This window comes from Hippocampus comes, unplaced genomic scaffold (genome assembly GCF_001891065.2).
Source record: "Hippocampus comes isolate QL1 unplaced genomic scaffold, H_comes_QL1_v1.1 scaffold68, whole genome shotgun sequence".
NCBI classification, from domain to species: Eukaryota; Metazoa; Chordata; class Actinopteri; order Syngnathiformes; family Syngnathidae; genus Hippocampus; species Hippocampus comes.
The window spans coordinates 6,975,796-6,997,801 of NW_017805625.1; the positions used below are offsets into that span (position 1 = coordinate 6,975,796).

The following is a 22,006-nucleotide window of genomic DNA, read 5'->3' on the forward strand; positions in this document are numbered from 1 at the left end:
GCAAAGGTGGTGATGCTCTTAAACACTCAAAAAAGTGTCAATATGATGATGATGATTATGGAGGGCTGCAGATTCCCAAAAAGGAGGGATGAGCACATTTATGTTCATCACAAAATGAGGGCGGCTTTCATTGACATGACACTCCAGATGACAAATGGAGCCCAAATGAACCTCCGTTTGCCGAGCCAAAATGAGCAATGCTTCATAATAGGAACCTTGTGCTTTATTTTGTTTTTGTTCCACCCCTTTTGTTCTGCAATGCCATTCATCAGCATCAGTGGCATAGTTGTACAAAGCAGATGGAGCTTTGGTGGAAGAAAAATAGCATGTTGTATTTTATATTGAATACAGAACAGTAACGTAATTGGCTATCCATCCATTTTCTGTACTGCGAATCCTAATGTTAGCTTTAGTCTGTGTGGAGTGTATGCAAAGCCCTCCCTACAGGATGACGCATCTGCACTTGAGGCATCATAGTGGCTGGATTACGAAGACATAGAAGCAGTAAGGGGACTTGATACGAGTATTCAAGTCTGCGTTCTTTGCCTTTGTGTTGCCGCCGCTGCGTGCGATGGCCATCAAAGACTTCCACAGCCACCTTTGACATCTCACAGGATTGGCCTCTTACATAAGAACACAGCGGCTAACATACTGCAGGGCTGGCGGCGCACTGAGGGACTGGTGGGGGCGTCAAGAGCTAAATATTCCTCTGAAATGTCCCCCCCCCCCCACCCACCCAGCTCTCTGGACGAACTTCCTTCCTTAATTGCATGCTTCACTTATCTTCTTTTTCAAGAGCTCCTAAAGAATAAACGCATCTATATATGTACGCGTGTTAATGCATGCTTGCATGGATGGATGAGCTCGGCCTGTGCTTGAGAATGGTCAAAGTGGTGGCGTAGGGGGCTTTTTTTAGCGGATGCGCTCAAAGCGCTTGACAGTGTTGTTTTGTTCGCACTCACGCATGCAGTGAAGGTTGAGGCCGCTCTTTGGGGGTCCACACCCCAGCAGCACTTCATAGACGCACAAACCAAAGCCTTGAATAAGTGTCGCCACGTAACTATAAGAAAAATGATGTCACATATTTCTGTCTGGATAAAGGTGAGTGGATGTCAGGAGGGCAGGATAAAATTACTTTTTTAGTTTTTTATTTTTTTTTTTTAGCTAGCAATCATCTTATGTAGAATGCGGAAACTCATTAAAGACTCGAATCAAAATACAGCAGTACCTCTACTTACGAATGTCTCTTCATATGAAATCTTCAAGTTACGAAACGCCTCAACAGGAAAATATTGCCTCTTGTTACAATAGAAATTTCAAGATACGAAAGATAAAAATGCAGGATGGCCTGCTACTCGCAGCTCCGAGTTTCCTGAATACAACATACTTATAGCTGCTCTGCCGTTGGCTATTACCTAGCATCTTCCTGGCATCCCAAACAAGTGTTTGTGACATCAGCAAAATGTCAACTGCTCATTGACTACAATAGAAAAGCCAGGCTGGAATTCATCTGCCAAAAAGTATTCTAAATCAGTACGACAGGTATGCTGCAGCCAATCACAGCGGTCTTCGGGAAACTGGTTGCGACCAATCGCAAGGCGCAAATAGGCAAAAAACCATCCACACTCAAATTCGCATTGGCCTTAAAAAAATGCATCTCGGTCACGGCCCGAGAGTATGCATCGTTAGAATAAAAATTGTAATTTGGAAAGTGGGGTTTTCTCCTCTCATGAAACTTTTAACTTTATTACCATTATATTCGAATTTTATTGTCATAACATCACAATATTTTTCTCCTAAGACACAAACTTGCTGCCCCAAACATTAAAATATATATTTATATTTTTAAATCAGGAATTATAGACTCCAGCACGCCCGAAACTCTTGAAGATGAGCGGATTAGAAAATGGATGGATAAATAGGGAACTTTTTAATTCCTTGGACATCTCCGAGTATACATGGTCGTTTCTGCTTGATTGAAGTTAGGAAAATGAGAGGGTCCTCCTGTCAGGGACTCGAAGATGACAACCTGACAACTACAAGTCAAAGAGGCCGAGGTGAAAAGCTTTTAAGAGAATCGCAAAAGAACAAGAATCGAAAAAAGAACAATGTGACAAAATGTCCAGCAACTAATAATGTAGTGCGGAACATTTTGTACGGTATGGGACTAAACGACTGTGACAACTTGATCCCGTGTGCATTTCGAATGGTCATTTCAGCTAATAGCTTTTTCAACCCTACCAGTTCTCCAGACTGCTTTTGAACAAATGCTTTCCGGTGGGAATCATTTTGAAGGGAGAGCATGAGGTACACGATAAGTGGATCGACTTGAGTTTTTTTTTGTTTTTTATTATTATTATTTTTAAAGCTAACGTATTCGATTTTGCGTATGACTCCATTTCTCTCCAGCATCCCGCCTGTTGCGCTTGGTCAGATTGGTTCAGAATGCAGTTTGCTACACTCAGAATATCAATATATTAGACCAAAATTATACAAGCACTCTCAAGGGGACAAGTTTGAGCGAATGCCTCCTGCATGTAAAGAGGCGGCCAAGGACAATGACTGCCTGACTGCCTCCCTGTCTCCAAAGTGGCAGCGCAACAAGGAAGTGTTCCTGTTCCATCAGGGGATGAAGAGGAAAAAAAAAAATACTGTGTGCAGTTCTTTGCAGATAATCGTCTGGTCGGGGCTTCTTAACCAAAGGAGCTTTAGATATCCTGAACATTTTTTTTTTTTTTTTTTTTAATAGCTGGCTAGCAAGCTCGCTCCCTAGCTAGTTAGCTAGCTCGGATAGCTAGCGAGCTTGGATCGATAGATAGATAGATAGATAGATAGATAGATAGATAGATAGATAGATAGATATGGAGAATGGAGAACAGACTGAAACAATGGCAGCAATGTACAGTCGTTGCGTTTGAGGAACATGGTGGACACACACCATCAACTGATCAGCTGTTTGCTTGGCAAAATACAAAATGCCTGCAGCTGAACTGCATGCCTTTCAAATCCTGCCAAACCATGCTAAGAACACACACACACACGCACGCACGCACGCACACACACACACACACACACACACACACACACAAATGAGTGTAACTAGAAGAAAAAAAGATATATCGACCTATTTTGGTTTTCTAAAAAACTGGACACCGCACTTGATGCAAAAACTATTTTTAAGTGAAACAACTGAAGGTTTTAGTTTCTAAAGTAGTTCCAGGATATTATTATTTCCATTTCATTTTCCGATCCGCTTTATTCTCGCAAGGGTCGCGGGGCGTGCTGGAGCCTATCCCAGCCGTTTTCGGGCAGTAGGCGGCGTCCACTCTGAACCAGTTGCCAGCCAATCGCAAGGCTCACACAGCTGAACAATCATCCGCGCTCACACTCACACCTAGGGACAATTTAGATAGAGTGTTCCATTAACCTGCTACGCATGTTTTTGGAATGTGGGAGGAAACCGGAGTACCCGGAGAAAACCCACGCAGGCCCGGGGAGAACATGTAAACTCCACACAGAGAGGCCGGAGCTGGAATCGAACCCTGCACCTGCGCGCTGTGAGGTCGCCACCCAGTAACAATACAAATGAATACAATTCCCGGTGCATGAGAACCATATGAACATCAATAAATTAACAGAGAATCAAATGTTTTACTGACCAGTATCTTGGTGGTGTAGGCGCTGTTGATGGAGATGGAATTGACAAGCAGGTCCAGCGATTTGGGAGGCAGGACACCCGGCTCGGGAATCTCCTTGTAGTGCACATCGCCGATGTAGCATTGCACGGCCGTCATGCGGTTGGTGGTGAGTGTGCCAGTCTTGTCCGAGCAGATGGCGGTGGCGTTGCCCATCGTCTCGCACGCGTCGAGATGACGCACGAGGTTGTTGTCCTTCATCATTTTCTGTCGTTCAAAACAACCCCAAAAAAAGTCTCACAAAGGCAAAGTAAAATACGCGAGGGCGCGGTAGGGCCGGTCGGTCACCTTGACGGAGTAGGCCAGGGAGATGGTGACGGCCAACGGCAGACCCTCAGGCACGGCGACCACCAGCACCGTCACGCCGATGATGAAGAACTTGACGAAGTACTGGATGTAGATGGGCGTGCACTCGGGCAGCCAAGGACGCTTCTGGATGACGAAGGCGTCGATGGCGAAGTACAATACGAGGATGATGACTGTGATGGCCGACATGAGCAACCCTGGCAAATACACCACACATTGAAAATGTGACATTAGCTTGAAACCCCAAATTGACAATTTTACTTTGAAACCCCAAACCAGGCTTGAAACCTTCATTTTAAAGTCCCTTAGCTAGACTTGGAATCCCAAATAAATTGAAACCATGACCAAACCTTAACCCTCATTGAGAACTAGTCCTGGATAGAAACCCTAATTTGGATTTATAAACACCGTTTGAAATCCTAATATGAAATCCTTATTTAAATCTCTAACCCTGACTTGAAGCACTAACTTTGAAACTAAATTCTTAACTAGGACATGACATCTCCATTTGAAACCCCAAACCACCTTCCAGGACAGAAGAAAAGTGTGCTAGTCAAACGTTAAAAAAAAAAAAAAAAAAAAAAACATGGCTGAAGTAGATTTGTCAGGATCAAAAAGATCATCTGACTGTCATTCTTCATTTTTAAAGAGATTTCGAAACAACTTAATATCATCGCGACGCAGCAATTTCAATGGGAAACAGGTTGTACAAAATGGTGAGCTCTCCAGCAGGATTCCCGATAGAGCGCGATAAATCAAGGAAGCCTCCAAGGCAAGCAAGAGCAAGCACAGAGTATATATAAAGCGGAATCATTCAAACCTAATTTTGCTTTGTCGTCAACTCAAAAAGGTCAAGCAGTACAAGTGCTTTAATCAGTCTTTGTATTTGGATTAGACTCAAGTCGACAAATGTGAGCAATTCCCTCTGCTGGAAATCAATATATACATTTTTTTTTATGGAGCAAGCAACTTGGAGGAAAGACAGATTTTGACACTGTACGCTGTACACCTGCACAATCTAGCGAGGTGCAATGTAAGCAGCGCATCACAAACGTGGACCTTTACCACGATCAGCTTTGAGATGCTTTCATTGATCAAAACTGTATATTTAGATCTGTGGGCGTTACTTGCATTTTGGATCACTTGAGAAAACACATTAGAAACTCCAGTCAGGAAGATGCAGTGACTGCATGTATGGATTCTATTCGTATTCATGGAGGCGTACCCAAAGGAAATTTACCTGAGGAAGTTGCCATGATGTGATAAGATACAGTAAAACCGTTAAAACAAGTTTTTTTTCCTTTCTTTTTTTTTTAAACAACTGTAAACATTTGCATATTTAGGCGGCTTGTCAGATAGCAGCTTCTCTGCAATTCGACGAACACTGCATTCCGCTCGCCTTCTCATTAAAAAAAAAAAATAAAAATCCTCTTCTTATTTTTGACTTGGTGAAGCAGCTCGTGTCACACAACTTGTGGTCATGGTGGTGCTTGTGTGGCAGTTTTGTGTACTGCATTCCTCCTGTCTGCTCTATGGAATTTCACTTTTTTTTTTAAGGCTTACCCAAAGTTATTACTGTGTATTCTGTTCCAAGTAACTGTCAACAATATTTTAACGTTGCCTTGTATGACATCAGCTGTCATATACCGGTAGGACAGAAGACCTTGTGTAGCGCATTCCATGAATTTGCTGTATGCTATTTCTCTTCTTTAGACTTACTGAAGCAATATGTAGCTGGTCATTTTTGTCAACAATTGTATTTGCCGATACGACGGCAGCTCCTATGACATAGACTGGCGTGTTCGTCGGAAAGACCTTGTGTTCTTCATTCCGCATATCTCCTCTGTGCAATTTATTTTCTTCTTTAGACTTAGTGACGCAGTGATGTGGATCGTGAATCAAGGTTCTTTGTACGCTTTGTATTCTAGGAACTGTCAGCAATTGTCCGAGCATGTTTGTGGTCATGACAGCTCAATCTTATGTACTGCATTACCTCCATCTGCTCTATGCAATGTCGGCTTGTCTGGGAGGATAGGAACAACATGAGACTACGGATGGTGTTTTGCAGAATTAATTATGCCGATGCGATGCCATATGTCCTGCTGGAAAGTTTTTTTGTTGATTTTTTTTTTTTTTGTGCTCGACGTTGAACCCCAAGTCACCTCGCAAAGCTTTAAATGGTGCTTCGTGGCGCGCCACACTGGGTGTCAGGCAGAGTTCACGGCGATGCGGTAGTAATATAAAGCCCACACCCGCGAGACAATCACAAGATCAAAGTCCACACAGTCTGCGCCAAGAACACCAGATAGTCCAAAGTGTATGCTAATCCATCCGCAGCACTGCATTGTTCTGACAACACGTCCTCATTCCGTCACTCACGCCGACTGGCTGATGTAACGGTGTCGCTATGACAACAAGGACTTTCTTTGAGGAATTTTCAGAACAAAATGCTTTTTTTTCTCTCCACAAAAATAGTCCCTCAAACATACTTTATGATTCAACTTTTCAGTACTTAGCTTAAGAAAAAAACAAAAAACAACTTTACATGCATGTTAGACGTGATTGGTGCAGAGAGGACACCCACAATGTGGGCATGTTGGCTAAAAATGCCAGCCTACACACACACACACACACACACACACACACACACACACACACACACCCTCAAACCCTAAATTTATGCATAGGTCCACAAGTGCAAGAGTATTTTTAAAAACTCCATGAGAAAACACCTTAGCAAGCTGTCAAGCGCATGCCAAAGCAGCAGGAGGCGCTATGACCCCAAAGCTAGGCATGATGACATTTTAATAAGTAAGAACAAATTACCATAAAAATTCTCTGAATATCACACATTTTTTCCCCCTGAAAATATAATTCCAAATCTAAGTGGGGGAGGGGTTATTTTCGAAAGAGCCTAATGAAGAAAGGATTTTTTATTTATTTATTTTTTGCTTTTATGAGACACGTACCACTACCTCGGCATTACCTAAGGGTTGTTACAAAAAAAGGCGCAATTTCATTTCAGTGTGTTAAAGTCAAATGTTCCAAATTAATATAATAATTATCATAATATATCATTTTCACGACTCACCGTGAATCAAAAAGTGCATTGCCGTATTTGACACCTGTTATCATATTATAGCGTCCTTGAAAAGTCGGAGCAAATGTGAGTCTGTGAACTCCATTTATCGATGTCAAAAAGGTGTTAAGGTTGTAACGGACCAACAAACAAACAAAAAACCCCCACAAACAATTAGCCCCTCGCGGCTGAAGCTCGAGAACAGCCCTCTTAACGTTGCCACTGTTACTGACAACTTCTGTTTGGATTTCGCTGTGATCAGTATGTGTCTTGCGCCAGAGTCCTCGTATGGACTAATGAGAGCCTCTCGAAGGACATACTCGCATGTCAATCCAATTTTTGACCAAATTGGGTTATTTTTGACTTTGCAGTTTTAAGAGTGTACTCTTAATTCTTCCTTGTCAGACTTTACCTGCTTTGCCAATCTGGACAGCGAGCTTGGTAAGCTTCCCTTGCAGCACAGACTTCTCCTTCTTGGGAATGGACACCTTCTTCCGCTCCTTCTCCTCTTCGCCACCCTCGGCGCTCTTAAGAGGTTGCATCTCCATGGCGGCCGCTCCATCCTGCTTCTTCACTGCAAAGAGCACACGGCCACAACGAGCAGCACCGGCGTCAGAAACTGTCAGTTTGGGGCACAGAATAAGGGTGGAAAAGGAAAGTGAGGGTTTAAGCAAGGAGAAATCAAAATAAGAGGTCATTCATATGCAACGTCCTTTGGAAAGAACGTGATCAAAGCCAAAATGTCGGGCGACATACAAACATAGTTGTAAAAATGGTTCAGGATTGGATTTGAGATCCCGTACATATGCATCAGGGGTTTTACGGCGGTTTCTACTAGCGGCGCTCTGATCAATCGGCCAACGATGGTGATCGATCTATTTCCGTGGAAAAGTACGAGATTGGCATATGTCGATCAATGCTTTTCACTGCCGATCAGCCGCCGCTCGTACTTTGCAGCCTGCAGCCAAGTAGACAGCAGTTCATCTGCAGTGCCGCATCCTCTTTCCCATTTCCTTAACACCGAATGCGACAGATGAAACCAGTAACTGAATCATAATAGAGGTCTGTGCATTTAAAAAATAAAACAGATTCATGAATTAATCAAAAATTTACAGATTCATCGATTATCCAAAACATTATTTGTGAGCAGCTCTAAAATTGCTAAATAGGCAGAGATCCTACGTGATCGGGAACGTCCAATTTCATGGCTGATCGATATCGGAATCGGCAGCATAGTACCCTAATTTTTAACCATAATTAATTAGAAAAACAACGATAAGCATAGACTGTAGCATAGACTATGATATGAAAGTCTAGAGCAGGGATCGCCAACCTTATTGAGACTAAAAGCTACTTTTTGGGTACAGTACTTATTAAAGGGCCACCAATTTATGACACTGGTGAAATAAGCATTTGCACAAATGAATATCATTATATTTCATGACTCATAAATGATTCTGTTTATATATGTGATGACAATCATGTTCTTGATTTCTCACAATAATTAGGACACAGATTAATATCATTATGCAACACTTTATTTCGAGAGCACTTTGCCTGTGTTCACGTTTCCAAATGATCACTTGGACAACATTCCTAGAAAATGTCCCATTACTGCTAAGCTATTTTAGCACAGGTCCGCGAGCTACTCATGTAGTCCTTGCGGGCTACCTGGTGTATGCAGGCACCACGGTGGTGACCCCTGGGCTAGAGATTCGACCACAACATGAAAGCCTGATGTGTCGACTGCATCACAAGAAACAGGAGAGCCAACTACGAGATGAGAGCGTCAACTACGACATGAGAGGCAAAAAGTGCCATAATGCCAAATCACAGCTTGAAGCGGCTACTAAATGATAGCTTAATGCGTTCCCCGCGACACGAGAGCCTAGAGTCAATTCAGACACGTGAACCTCAAGCGACAACTAAGAGAGTCAACAACAACATATGATCACAAAGAGTCAACTCTGGCATGAGAGCATCTCTCGTCAATTATGAGAGAGTCAAACACAACACGACAACCTAAAACTCTGGAGAGTCAACGACAGTTTAAGAGCCTCGTGTGTAAATTACAAGAAGGTCAACCACAACATGAAAACCTAAAGTATTAACTACCACATGAGAGCATAGAGTCGACGACAGCACATCAGCCAACCTGAAGTGTCAGTGATGATATGACAGCCTCAAGTGCCTCTCGTCAATTATGAGAGTCAAACACAACACGACAACCTAAAGTATTAACTACCACGTGAGAGCCTAGAGTCGACGACAGCCAGCCTGAAGTGTCAGTGATGATATGACAGCCTCAAGTGTCAACCACGAGCCAACCACAAAACAAGAGCCCAAAGAACAAACCTCCACATGAGAGCCTCAAGTGTCCACTATGAGAAAGTCAACCACAACACGAGAATCTGTCGACCACATTACGAAAGCCGAAGGCATCAACTAAGACATAAGAACCTAAAGTGTCACCTACAAAGTACCACGAGAGAGCCTTGAACAAGGGTCACCAACATTTGTGAAAGTGAGAGCTACTGCTTAGCAACTGATAAATGTGAAGGGCTCCCAGTTTGATCCATCCATCCATCCATCCATAATTTTCTGATTGGCTTATCCTCACAAGCTGCAGCCTATCCCAGCTGTCTTCAGGCAGTATGCGGGGGACACCCTGAACTGGCTGCCAGCCAATCGCAGGGCACACATAGACAAACATCCATCTGCGCTCACACTCAATCCTCAGGACAATTTGGACTGTTCAATCAGCCTCTCATGCACGTTTTTGGAATGTGGGAAGAAACCAGAGTACCCGAAGAAAACCCACGCAGGCACAGGGAGAACATGCAATCTATAAATCTCTGCCAGTATTTTTAAATCATCACTTCCAACAGGCCAAGAAAATTATAATGTCTCAACTCTCTGCTGAGCCTCGACCACCTACCGGTACATGTCGCGGCAACGTTAATGCGCGTGTGTCCAGTACAGCAAAGCTTTTTGGAGACAGTGTTTGCGGTGGCGAAAAACTTAAAAAGCTGTGATCCTCACTTTTGCTATTCAATGTGTTTTAATGAGGTGTAAAATGCAAATCTCAACTTGCAAACTGTGACGCGAAAACACTTATTTCGAGCCTTGCTGCGACTGGAGAGTGTCAACAATGAGCGTTAACCACAACATGAAAGCCTTAAACGTCCATAAAACTGTATTGAATGTCAGTTTTTGTAATGTCTTATAAAGGGCCTCTTTACATAATTTAAACCTTTCATGCACCCTGTTAACCTGATAACATGATAAGATGTGCACTGTAGCAACCGCTGTCCCTGAAAAAGGTTAATGTGGCCGTTTGAGATGAATGAACAATGGATGAACAATGGGAAAAAAAAAAAGGTCCAGCGCGCAACTGAAGTCCTATCGGGAATTCTCAGGATACTGGTACTGAACGTTTTCAGCTGCTGGGATGACCTGATCACATTACAGAAGCTGCTGTCGTCACGACAACATGTCAACAAGAAGAAGAACAAGAAGAAGAAGAACAACAGGACATCACAGCAGTGGCAGACGCAGCGGTGGGGAGGGGGAGGACGGAGTGGAGAGGAGGGGGTTTGTAGGCTAACCTAATAAGACTCCAGGTTAAACAAAGGCCAAACATGAGCTCTGATACAGCCCAACTCCTTAATTGTCTCGGAGAGTAAATTCCCCAGGATCCTTTTCTGCATTCAAAATGCACATTCCTCGTGGAGACAAATTGAAGGTAACCGGGGTTTTAGCCCCCCACCACTAACCGCCCCCCATCTTATACCGCTCACCAGAGAGAGGGAGGAAGGGGAGAAGGGTAAGGAGGCGGGAAGGGCAGAGGGAGAGATGTGGTCTGGTTACCTTTCATCTGGTTGCTCTCCATATTGCCGTCTTGCATTTTACCTACGATGGACACATACAAGACAATAACACCAAAGATAACCAAGGCAGACAAGTCAACAAAGAATCATCACATGGACAATCAACACACAGTGGAGGGAACCCCACCTCCCAGCAAAAACAGAAAACAAATACAGGGAGACAGGAAAATGACTTTTAATATAACGTCTTTGCAACATAGAAAGTGATATGCGAGTGGGCTGGGTTGCACAATTCAAAACCTTTCCAAAAAGCTTGGGAATTCATGTTTGGGTGATCATTTCTTGAATATAATATAACACTTCTTTTACACAGTTGGAGGAAGGCCTGTCCATGTCTCTCGTTGCCGTCCCACAGCAGTTTGTGACCAGCGCTTAAATCAACTTGGGCGTGATACACAAGGACCAATACAACCCAGATTGGATGATATAAGGTGACTGCTGTCCATCTTGTCTTTTCTTTCAAAATACGTTTCAAGTTTCTTTTTCTTTTCAGACAAATGACGTGCAAAAAAAAAATCTTTTGAGTAAAAAAAGAGAAACTTTAAAGCCACATATGGTGACTACTGGTTTAAGAGGGGACTGCCATCCCACAACAGTGTTTGACCAGCGTAAAGCACCAGGCTGTTTTTTTTTTTTTTTTTTTTTGGGCAACTATTTTCTGTTCACCCCACTGAAGCTCTGGAACTCAACATTTATCGAATCTGCTTGTGTGTCTCCAGTCACCAACCCAAGCACGTTAGCAGACTTGCAACAACTGGTTCCAGAGTTAAAGACTACCCCACAGCAGTGTGATGTGCAAGGCTGTGGATCTTTCTTTCTTGCACTGGGAAATCAACCTGGGTATGCTATTCGTTCTTTGGTGATCAATCACACAGTCGTTGGCTGTCTTTATACAACTCCTGGTGGAGGACTTGTGATGACCGTTGGTTGAAGGGCGGAATGCCATTCCACAGCAGTGTGTCATCAGTATACGGCACTACTGAGGCGCTCATTACTTATGTGAGCCGGTTGTTTGTTCTAGAGTGTCCAACATAACCATGTTGGCTTGTTGGCTGACTTGTGACAACATTGGTTTGAACAGTGGGAAAGGCCATCCCACAACATTGGGACATCCCACAACATTATTTTCCTCATGCTATTGAAGCGCTAGACCTGAACATTCATTGGAACACAAGCCCATTGGCAGACTTGCACTGACAGGTTGAAGAGTGGAAGGCCATCCCACAGCAGCGTGTGAACAGGATGGGGTGTCAAGTTCTGTACGGTTCTTACTAACACTTGTAAGATGATTGAAGTCCAAGATGGCGCCCGAGTAGGCAGCCATCTGCAAGTGCTCTCATGAGCCTTGCTTTTTTTGTTGTTTTTCTGTTTGTTTTGTCACTTTGTGTTTGTTGTTACGTCGTGTGGACCTGATGTGGACTGTTTTCAGCATTTTTTGGCCACGACATTCATCAAGGAGGAGACTCGGTGCTTGGTGGTTTTGCTTTCTCGGCAGCATGGGTATGCCAGCACTGTTTTTGATTGGGAGGAATGTCGGCGCCATTTGACTGTCGTTGCTGGACAGCTCCGGGGGCGCTTGTGTCTTGCGCCTGTAATGGGCAGCATTTTCACAGCCCCGCTTTGTTCAGCGGAGAGATCGGTGCTGTTGAACGGTCTGCGGCTGGATGGATGCAAGGCTTGAGGAGCCGACGATGAGAAGAAAGGAGCGTTAGCGCAGAGCGCCGATGCGGATGTGGAACCGGGAGTCGCGGCTTGGAGTTGAAGCGGATTACATGGGACAGGAGTAGTGAACTAATCTCTTTTTGTCAATGGACGCTACAGCTTCGTGTTTGCTTTCAAAACTTAGCTTGTAGCAGACGTGCACATTTTCAGCATGACGTCTCTGATCCACTGGTAAAAGGACACTTTGATCCTCTCCTCTTTCATCTATAACTGCTTCAGACAACAAAGTGTATGCAGGAAAGTGGTGAAGATTGCACGACTGTCTGTGTCCTATGTGTTGTGTTGTGTTATTTTTGTTATTTTGACTTCAAGATGGCGCCGCGTGAGTGGCTGCCTTTCCAGCAGCTCCTATATTTTGTTGTTCTACTTCTTCCATTCATAACTTTGCTGCTGTGAATTGGGAATTTCTCCATTGCGAGACTAATAAAGGTTTTCTTATCTTATCTTGTCTTATGAACTTTGACGTGCTGTTTGTTCCAGAATGAAGAAAATATCCATACCGGCGGATTTATGGTGACACCGGATTGAAGAGTGGTGAGGACCACCCCAGTGTGACCAGCATATGGTGCCAAGATGTTGTGACTGCATATGTTTCTACCAAAGCTCTTGAACTGATTTTTTTTTAAAGAGGTCAGCTTGTACTTTAAATGTGACCCATCATCTTCAACCCCCCAAAAAACAAAAAATAAAATGTTGACTATCTTCTGGCAAATCCTGGTTGAAGAGTGGAAGATCATTTCGCAGCAGTGTGTGGCTAGCCTGAGGTGCTAATGAGTCTCTTCAACAGACTACTTTTGGAATCAGCTAGACCGTAAGAGAGTGAGCAACACAACCGAATTGGTTGACGACTCCTAGTTTAAAGTGGAAGGCCATCCCGCAGCTGTGTGTGCCACCAAGATTTCTCAGAGTATAAAATGAACCGCCAAAAAGCCACAAACATGAATTTCCCAACGTTTTGGTGTATGTTGACTTTGCGTGCGTTGCATACATCGCACAAATAAACGATCGATAATTCCACGGCACATTTCATCCAACAAATTGAACAGGCTGTGCAACGTATGGTGAAGCATTTTAACATCGAACACAATGATGGCTTCGACAGCACACAATGGCGAAAGCGTGCACAAAGTATGCGAGCGTGCAGCATCACAGACTCAAAGGGAAGCAGAATGAATATGTGAAGAGGGAGGGAAGGCGAGAGGGCCTGAAAGACAAAAGCCTCCCACACGATGAAGTTATGTAAGGAGCGAAAATAAATAAATAAATAAATAAACAAATAACAATTTACGTTTGGGGACAGAGAATTTATTTAATTTGCTGGTAGATTCTTGCTTGCTGACAAAGTTTAATTTAAAAAGATGTCTTCCTCATATGTTTGCTTGTTGTCTGCCATGTTAGCCGTTTTAGCTATCGCGCTGCGTTGTGGACGCCATTTCTCTACCCCGGGCTATAATTACAGCGATGAGCCTTAATTGTCTACAAATTAAGACAAAAATCTTAAATATTACCAGAGACGAATGCCGGACCTGTCTACAAGGCTGCAACGTCTCTGATTCATACAGCAGACAGGAGAGTTGCGCTGAGAATGACAAATCACTGCATCCCGGGACACTGCAAGGTCGCCGTCACAGTACAAATACCCGCCCAGCTGTGTCGAGCACAGGCTGAACGTTGGCGCCGGTATCCTTGGAGACGCCGCGGTGCCACGGTGAGTTAATCTTTTATTTCATCCCGAACCAGCAAAAAATACGGATGAGAAGGAGTTGCACTGAAGGAAGTAAAGATGCTATCATCTCTTTTGTCTGATTTTGTCAGCCAGATCCTCATTTATTGTTAAATAGGAAGATATACACCCAGGCTAAAAATATATTATCTTTTCAGAATGCTTTGTTAAATCAGGTAAGAACAGAATATATTTGCAGAATCTTTTGCACTCTCTTGAAATATAATACTTATTCCCATGTGCAAATTCACCATGGTTGGGAAGTCCGGTACTTTAGGCTTTAGCTGGTTGCCTCTGAAAACCGGTAGCATCAGGGCAAGCACAGCTAATGTGATAAGAGGCTTCATGTATGATTCTTTTCTGCTTTTTTTTAACCATGATGACAACCGCTATACAATTTTTTTTTTAAGTGAAAGTGCGCTGCAAGTTTTGTTTGTTTGTTTGTTTGTTTGTTTTTTAATGGCATTCCTTGCACTGTATGTCTGATGGACCCCAAATGGGGGGATTGAGGGAGGGGGGGGATTGAATACTGGTGTCAATAACTTGATCAAAATCCGGCTTAGCCCAAATGCGGATAAAAATCTTATAGCACCCTTGGTAAAAATCATGGAATCACTAGTGTCGGAGGACTTTTAGTTATTTCAATTTGTAGAAAAAAAGCACATCACAGACATGACATAAAACTAAAGTCATTTCAAATGGCAACTTTATACTTTGAAGAAAAACTAAAAGAAATCAAGAAACAATACAGTGGTCAGAAATAGTTTTGCAGGGGTGTCAAACACATTTTAGTCGCGGGCTAATTTGGAGTTACGTTTTCCCTCGGAGGGCCGTTATGACAGTGAAACCACAAAATTATTACTTGTACACAAAAAATGAACAGATTACTAGTTTTGAAATCAGTCAAGTCAATTATATTAGTTTGTTCAATTATTGCTCAAGTGAGTGTAAACTGCGGAACAAAATTATTGCAAAATCTCAAAGTTATTTATTACACATGACAATATGACATTTTGAGACACATTTTAGCCAGTTGACACACATGATTTGCTTTCGCGGGCCACATAAAATGACCTGGCGGGCCGGATCTGGCCCCCGGGCCTTGAGTTTGACACCCGTGGTTTTAACCAAGACGAGTCGGGAAAAAAAATGGAATCACTCAATTATGAAGAAAATTATGGAATCCTAAAAAACAAGAGCAACAAAAGAACACTTCAACACAACACTAGTACGTAATTTGGTGGACCATCTCTGGCTTTTGGAACGGCTCCAAGTCTCCGAGATTTCATGATAAACGATTCTCTTCATCAATCTGCCTCCAACTTTCTCTAATTGTTTTTGCCAAATCAACTTTGGAAGGTTCCGTCAAAGATTTTCAATTGAATTGAGATCCGGACTAGTTGCAGGCCATGACAACGACCTCGTGTGTCTTTATTCAAAGAATGTTTTTCACAGATTCGTTCGATGGTGAGATGCATCCTCATCTTCAAAAATTATTTTATTATCCCCAAACATCCATCCATGTTGACGGTAAGAGACACTACAAGCCCAGACAGTGGGGGGAAAAAAAAAATGGTAGCAGAGAGTACAAGGCAGTGGATGTCTGACATGATGAGGAGGTCAAAGATGACGACAGAGAGAGAATCTGAGGTTTTGTCAACCTACCATTAATAAGGTTGGCACTGCCTGGGGCGTTAAAGCCCGCCGCCCCATCCGTGGCAATAGTGGCGATGGGGTGGATGGGGGGATGCGAGCAGTCTAGCCAGTAACAATGGAAGCCCAACACAGATGGACACACACACAGACAGTGAACAGAAATAACATGGTTATAGGACAGGTAGCATTTTTCAGCATCTTCATTTAGTCACGATTAATGGCGCCGATTAAACGAGTGGCGTATTTATCATTTGTGTAATGTGGTCAAAAACAAACAAGTAGAACATTGGACAGACACGAAACACACAGTCTAAACAGATCGTTTATGGGAAGGAATCTATGCACAGAAGGCACAACCTAGGGATGAAGAAATTCCGTTCAAGCTCGCGTGGTGTTGGAGAAAGTGCAACGGGTCTCACGGGCATTTTATTTGTCGGGCAGCTGCCATGTCAAGTTTGGTTCAATTCATTGTAATTGAGTGAATGATGATGCCTTGAGGAGATTTTTCTACGTGAATGACTCGACTGTTCAAAAAAACAAATTTGGTTAGTAGTGGTCACTTCGTCTTGAAAGTGTGTGCACTGCAGCGCTCAGTGATTTTTTTTTTTTTTTTTTTTTTTACAGGAGGGCTTAAAAAGTCTTTATTGTACTACAAATTTGATCACATATGCTTTGGTCTATTGAAATTGAACCTCAATCCAGGATTTAAAGAACTATAGAACAGAAGTGGAGGAAGAGTCTGACGGCCCCGATTTTTGTGCCCGGCACAAGTTTAGCGCTAATCGCCGTCTGACGGTGTGCATGGGTGGAGTTTTCTTTCTTTTGGTAGTTGCGCCGATGGGCACAGATGGAAAGGGGCGTTGGTGCCATCGTGTGCCGTCAGATGGAACACAGCCAGCATGTTTATATGGTGGAAGGACTCACACACACCCAGAGAGGGTACTTTGAAAAGTATATTTAAGATGATAATGATTCATTCAATGAATTGATTTCTAGAATGATTCAGAGGAATTGACGCAAGCTGTTGTCATATTTATGAATGAAATACAATGACACCCTTCACACACATTCGCGGAGCTCAGAATCGGTCTACCTGCGCCTCGATTAAATTTCCCAAAATCGTGTTGTAACAACCTGCGGCACAACTTAGACCTGCTTGTCGCGGGTCTAAGTAATACTGCAGTCACCCAATTGTCAGGCGTGAAAGAGAAACGCGCTTGGGCCACCGGAAAGCCCAGCGCGGCCCAACACGGTCTGCTAAACTCCCAAACACAGTAAACTGGATGTGTCGGTTTATAAAAATCGGGTCTTGAATCTTTATATTGCTAGTCGAACAAACAGCCTGGATCATTTTGGATTGTTAGTCACATGCAACTCAAACGGAGGGAAAATTGTGGATTTTTCAAACTAGGTTCCTGAATCACATGACAAATGCACTCCAGGTCGAACTGCTCTGGTGTTATTTTGCAATACCGAGATGACTCAGTCACAAACTAACTGACCCACAAAATCACTAACTGACCAACCAAAGAAGTGTCAAACTAGCTGACTAACCAACTCACTGATTAAGATAAGACAAGATAACCTTTGTTTTTTTTCCACAATGGGGAAAAATGTTTACGAACTGACTGACTGACCAAACAACTGCGCTAATACAGTATAACCACTTGAGCTACCAACTAAAAACCAACTACCCATGACCCTTGTTGAGGTGGGAGGTGACTTGAGGCTGATTATTAGCGCAGGGGTTAAAGGTCAAAAGAATTGAGTGCACCACCCCCAGGGTTGAAACGGAGAAGATACTCTACCTGTGTTCTGGGGTCCGTCTTCCACTGCGCCTCCTTCAAGGCAAATGTGGCACAATGAGAACAAGTAAAAGACAAGAACTCTCCTGAGGTCCACGGCACCTCAACACCCAACCGCATTAAACCGAGCACACGATATACAGTATTTCAAGCATGGCCCGTTAGCATTGTGATCAAATCTATACTTTCAAGGCTTGTGGGCACAAATATTGCTTTTTGCGGGGGAATAAGAGCTGAAAACACATATGAATTGTGTTTATTAATTAAAAAAAAACTAAAAATAGTCTGGATAGGCTTGCCTTTCTTTTCTTTCTTCTCTTCTTCCTCCACGCCAGCTCCGAGCAGGGTGAAGATTATTCCAGTCTGAGAGTTGACGCCCACTGCGGTCACCACCATGCGCCCCGAGCCCTCCATCACATGGGTCCCTGCAGGGAAGATGGTTTTTTTTTCTTCATGCCGTTTTTGCTCATTTTTTTTCGTCCTATGCTATATGAATATTGTTCAAGAAAAATACATGTTAAAGTAAAAAGGACCCATATTTAGTAACCTATAAATGTAAATCCAAAGGGATGCCAGATTTTAGTGCATGGGCCATTAAACAGCCGATCAGCAAAGAAAAGGTAAACCATAATAAAAAGAGGTCAATCAAAAGTGATGGAAAGAAGTTACAATTGTCATCACACGTTTCCTTCTTTCCATAATTTAACGCTTTCATGCACCCTGTAACCTGATAACATGATAAGCTGTCCACTGCAGTAACCGCTGTCCCTGAAAGGGTTAACTAACTAGTCCCCTTCTGTGGGTGCTACTAATACGCATATAACTCAAAAAATAAAGGCAAAACACTGGTCTTGTAGTAATATTCGTGTTATTTAAATCCCTAATAGAAATAATAATAATTCAACATAGAGGCTTATTCCCTACTAACATTGTTCTTGCATTTGTCTATGGAGTTAGAGTTGAAATATACAAACATTGTCGTAGCACTCACACTAACACGCGCACATGCGTGCGCACACATGCGCGCACACACACGTACTCACAATGCAAGCCTGATTAACCTTTGGGAGAATGTGGGTGAATTTGAGGCTAATTAATGAAGGCGGCAAAACGGCACACAGCTAATTATCCAAAGATGGGAAAAAAAATGCTTGAGAGAGATTAATCCCCCCCCCCTTTTTTTTTTAAATTTAATCAGAGATCTTGTGCGACTCCTACAGTGACAGAATGTGATTTATCTGACGCAGCAAACACTTAAAATGCCCGAAGATAAGTTTAGCGAGCGCAAAGGGGAAATATGTCAACCTTGGGATTATAATAAACAAAGTTTTTCCTTTGTTTGGATTCATGCCAAGGTAGTCAATTAATTGCATTCATGGAGTACGTTGCATGTAAAAAGAACGATTGCGTCCGTTAATAACGAAAAGCTGTCCTCCACAAAGCAACGGGTAGATAAAGTGAAAACAGAAACGTTCAAATTGATGTTAAATGGGAGCCAGCACACAGTTACCGCCAGCAATTAAAGCATTTCCGATGAAACTCCAAATGAAGTAGAGCAGTTCTAGGCCTCTCTTGACATTTGTGTCATCGAATCCCCGGCATTTGAACAGGGATGTGTTGAGTTTTGATGTGGACTGTGAGTTTATTGACATACCAGAAAGCAACATGGGGTCTTTGTCTGCGGCCTTCTTCACGTGATCAGACTCTCCGGTCAGCGACGACTCGTCGATCTTCAGGTCGTTGCCTTGGATCAACACTCCGTCGGCAGGGAGCAAATCACCTAAGAAACAAAAAGACAGGAGCTCGGTTACAACACTGACACGCTTGCATTGAAATGTTTGTTCTTCCGACTTTCATAGGCAAACTAAATTGACGTATGGCTTTACCATATTTGATTTGTGCGATGTCGCCCACCAGTATGTCCGATACGGGCAGCTGGATGACTTGGCTTCCGCGGACCACCTGGAACTTCTGCTCCTGCTCGATGCGGCTCTGCAGCCCGCGAAACTGTTTCTCCTTGGACCAGTCGTTGAAGGCGGTCACCAGCACAACGCACACCACCGACAGGAGGATGGCGGCGCCCTCGATCCAACCCGCCTCCGCCTCGCCCTCATCCTCCACGCCGCCCTGCACCGAGCCGCAAGCTGTCCAATGGAGACAGTGTTATATGGAACCTGTGCCATTTAGTGCGGGGGGCCTAACCAAAAACCTCCAAACCACTTAAATTGGGCGTCAAAGATCATGATTAGTTTAATTTGGAACGTAATGCATTTTTAGCTCACATTGGAAACTGCAGTCTGTGTTGTGAACAATGTAAAGAGTTTATAAACAAAATGTAATTTTCACTCAATTTTGTGCCTATCATTTAGCATGCGCAAATGCATAAATCAATTAATGAATCAAAGCAGCGTGTCGCTCTCCAACAGTGCGATAACAGCAACTTGAGGCAGCCTTGCAGCTGTCCATGGCACTGAAGTAATCGCTGTAGAAATCTGCACTGTCCCTTTTTTTTTTTTCTTTTTTTTAAATTTTCACGATACAGTAATTTATTAGCGATTATTTTTGCAATTTGATCTTTGGACGAGAACCTTCATGACTGAATGTCCTCAGACAAGTAAAATAGTAGAATAGGAATACTAAAATATACAACATAGAATATATAATTTGAACATGAAAAAAAATACATCTAAATATAACACGAAAATGAAATTTCAAGTTACAAAATAAAACATAAAAAAAAAACCCCATTAAACTAAACTTCAAAATAAATGTAAAATAAAATAGAAATCATATTTAGCAAAAACACAATGGTAGATAAAATATCAAAAATAAAATAAATACATTTAAAAATATTTAAAAAATAAATAAAATATAAATAAAATGCTACAAAACAATTAAAATATGAACACAAAGAGAAAATACTCAAAATCAAAAGTGAAATAATTGAATCAAATCAACTTAAAACATCAAACACAATATATCACATTAAAATGATTGTAAATTAAAAATAAAATATTCAGTAGAAAATTATCAACAGCAGAGCCCGTTTCAAAATCTGTATCCGCACTGACAATACATCATCAAAAAATAATGCATGCAACCAATCACGATGTCCACCTTTACACAGCAACTCATAATCTTCCCATTGTCTTACATTTTCAATCTCCCAAGTATCGACATGTTAAAGGGGAGTTTTTTTTTTTTTTTTTTTTTAATAAAAGTTATGAGCACAATGACTTATGAAGTCAGCCAGTTTTGCCGAATGCGCACTCCTCACTCTGCCACATTAACAGGCAACCGCCAAAATGAGAAGTCAAGAAATTTAGCGCCTCAATATATTCACGCAAGTGTTTAATAACCGATGAATTTGTCTGGCTAATACAACTGGTCTGGCATAGCGACACACAAAATATAAATGAGACCATTTCTGATCCCTCTGGTCATTCTCCAAAGTTTTTCCAGTGCTCAAAATGATGACTGGTCCCTTTTGGTGCGGCGGGCCAAGTGCCATTACTCTCATCTCGCTACGGGCGGTGGTGACTTATGGCGCTGACTCAGCTCCTCATTATGGGTCTTCGTTTCCTGTTTCACGGCTCGCGGGGCTAATGTATGGACACTGGGTGCTCAAGGTTATTTCTCGGTGCAACACTTCATTAACCTCCCACTAACACGCCGGTGCACATGCAAGTATGCGCGGTGAGTCATATGACATGCCCCCCCCCCCATCCCTCCCCACCTTTCTTCCAATGTGAAACCTGACCATGTAATGAAGAAGAAAACATTTCGGTGTGAATGTGTGTCAGCGGTGACATAAATCAGAGTTGACCTGAGCAGAATGATGTTATCAGTGCTCGGTTGGTGTGTTTAAAATGAAGTAAAAGACCAGTCGAGCGCAGACCTCCGCCATTGCCAAACCATCCTTAACATGTCCGTCTGATCTTGACCGAGTCAATTTGTGTCATTTAGTGAATTAAGTAAGCAATTTTTTTTTGATGTCATCATGCATGAGTCTGTTGACAAAATAACAAAGCCCTCATCAAGACTTAGAATTTAAAGGTATGAGTTGATGTAGTTTGTCGTGAACAATTTATTATTACATATGTAGGCCTAGCTCTAGATAAAATAGTGAG

At 42.6% G+C, this 22,006-nt stretch overlaps 1 protein-coding gene across 3 annotated transcripts in view; it reads right to left on the bottom strand.

Annotated features, from left to right (window-relative positions):
* atp2b2 (ATPase plasma membrane Ca2+ transporting 2) overlaps positions 1-22,006 on the bottom strand; it is a 74,114-nt gene that overhangs the window by 23,561 nt on the left and 28,547 nt on the right. For 2 of the 3 annotated variants that reach the window (XM_019881151.1, XM_019881150.1), the window contains exons 4-12: positions 19,763-20,020; positions 19,531-19,656; positions 18,176-18,301; positions 17,880-17,912; positions 16,081-16,173; positions 10,951-10,992; positions 7,493-7,654; positions 3,984-4,198; positions 3,660-3,902 (exon numbers count right to left, since the gene is read on the bottom strand). In XM_019881151.1, the coding sequence (XP_019736710.1) occupies positions 3,660-3,902; positions 3,984-4,198; positions 7,493-7,654; positions 10,951-10,992; positions 16,081-16,173; positions 17,880-17,912; positions 18,176-18,301; positions 19,531-19,656; positions 19,763-20,020 (1,298 nt within the window). The remainder of the gene's footprint in view (positions 1-3,659; positions 3,903-3,983; positions 4,199-7,492; positions 7,655-10,950; positions 10,993-16,080; positions 16,174-17,879; positions 17,913-18,175; positions 18,302-19,530; positions 19,657-19,762; positions 20,021-22,006) is intronic. The other variant, XM_019881153.1, reaches the window with a different exon arrangement.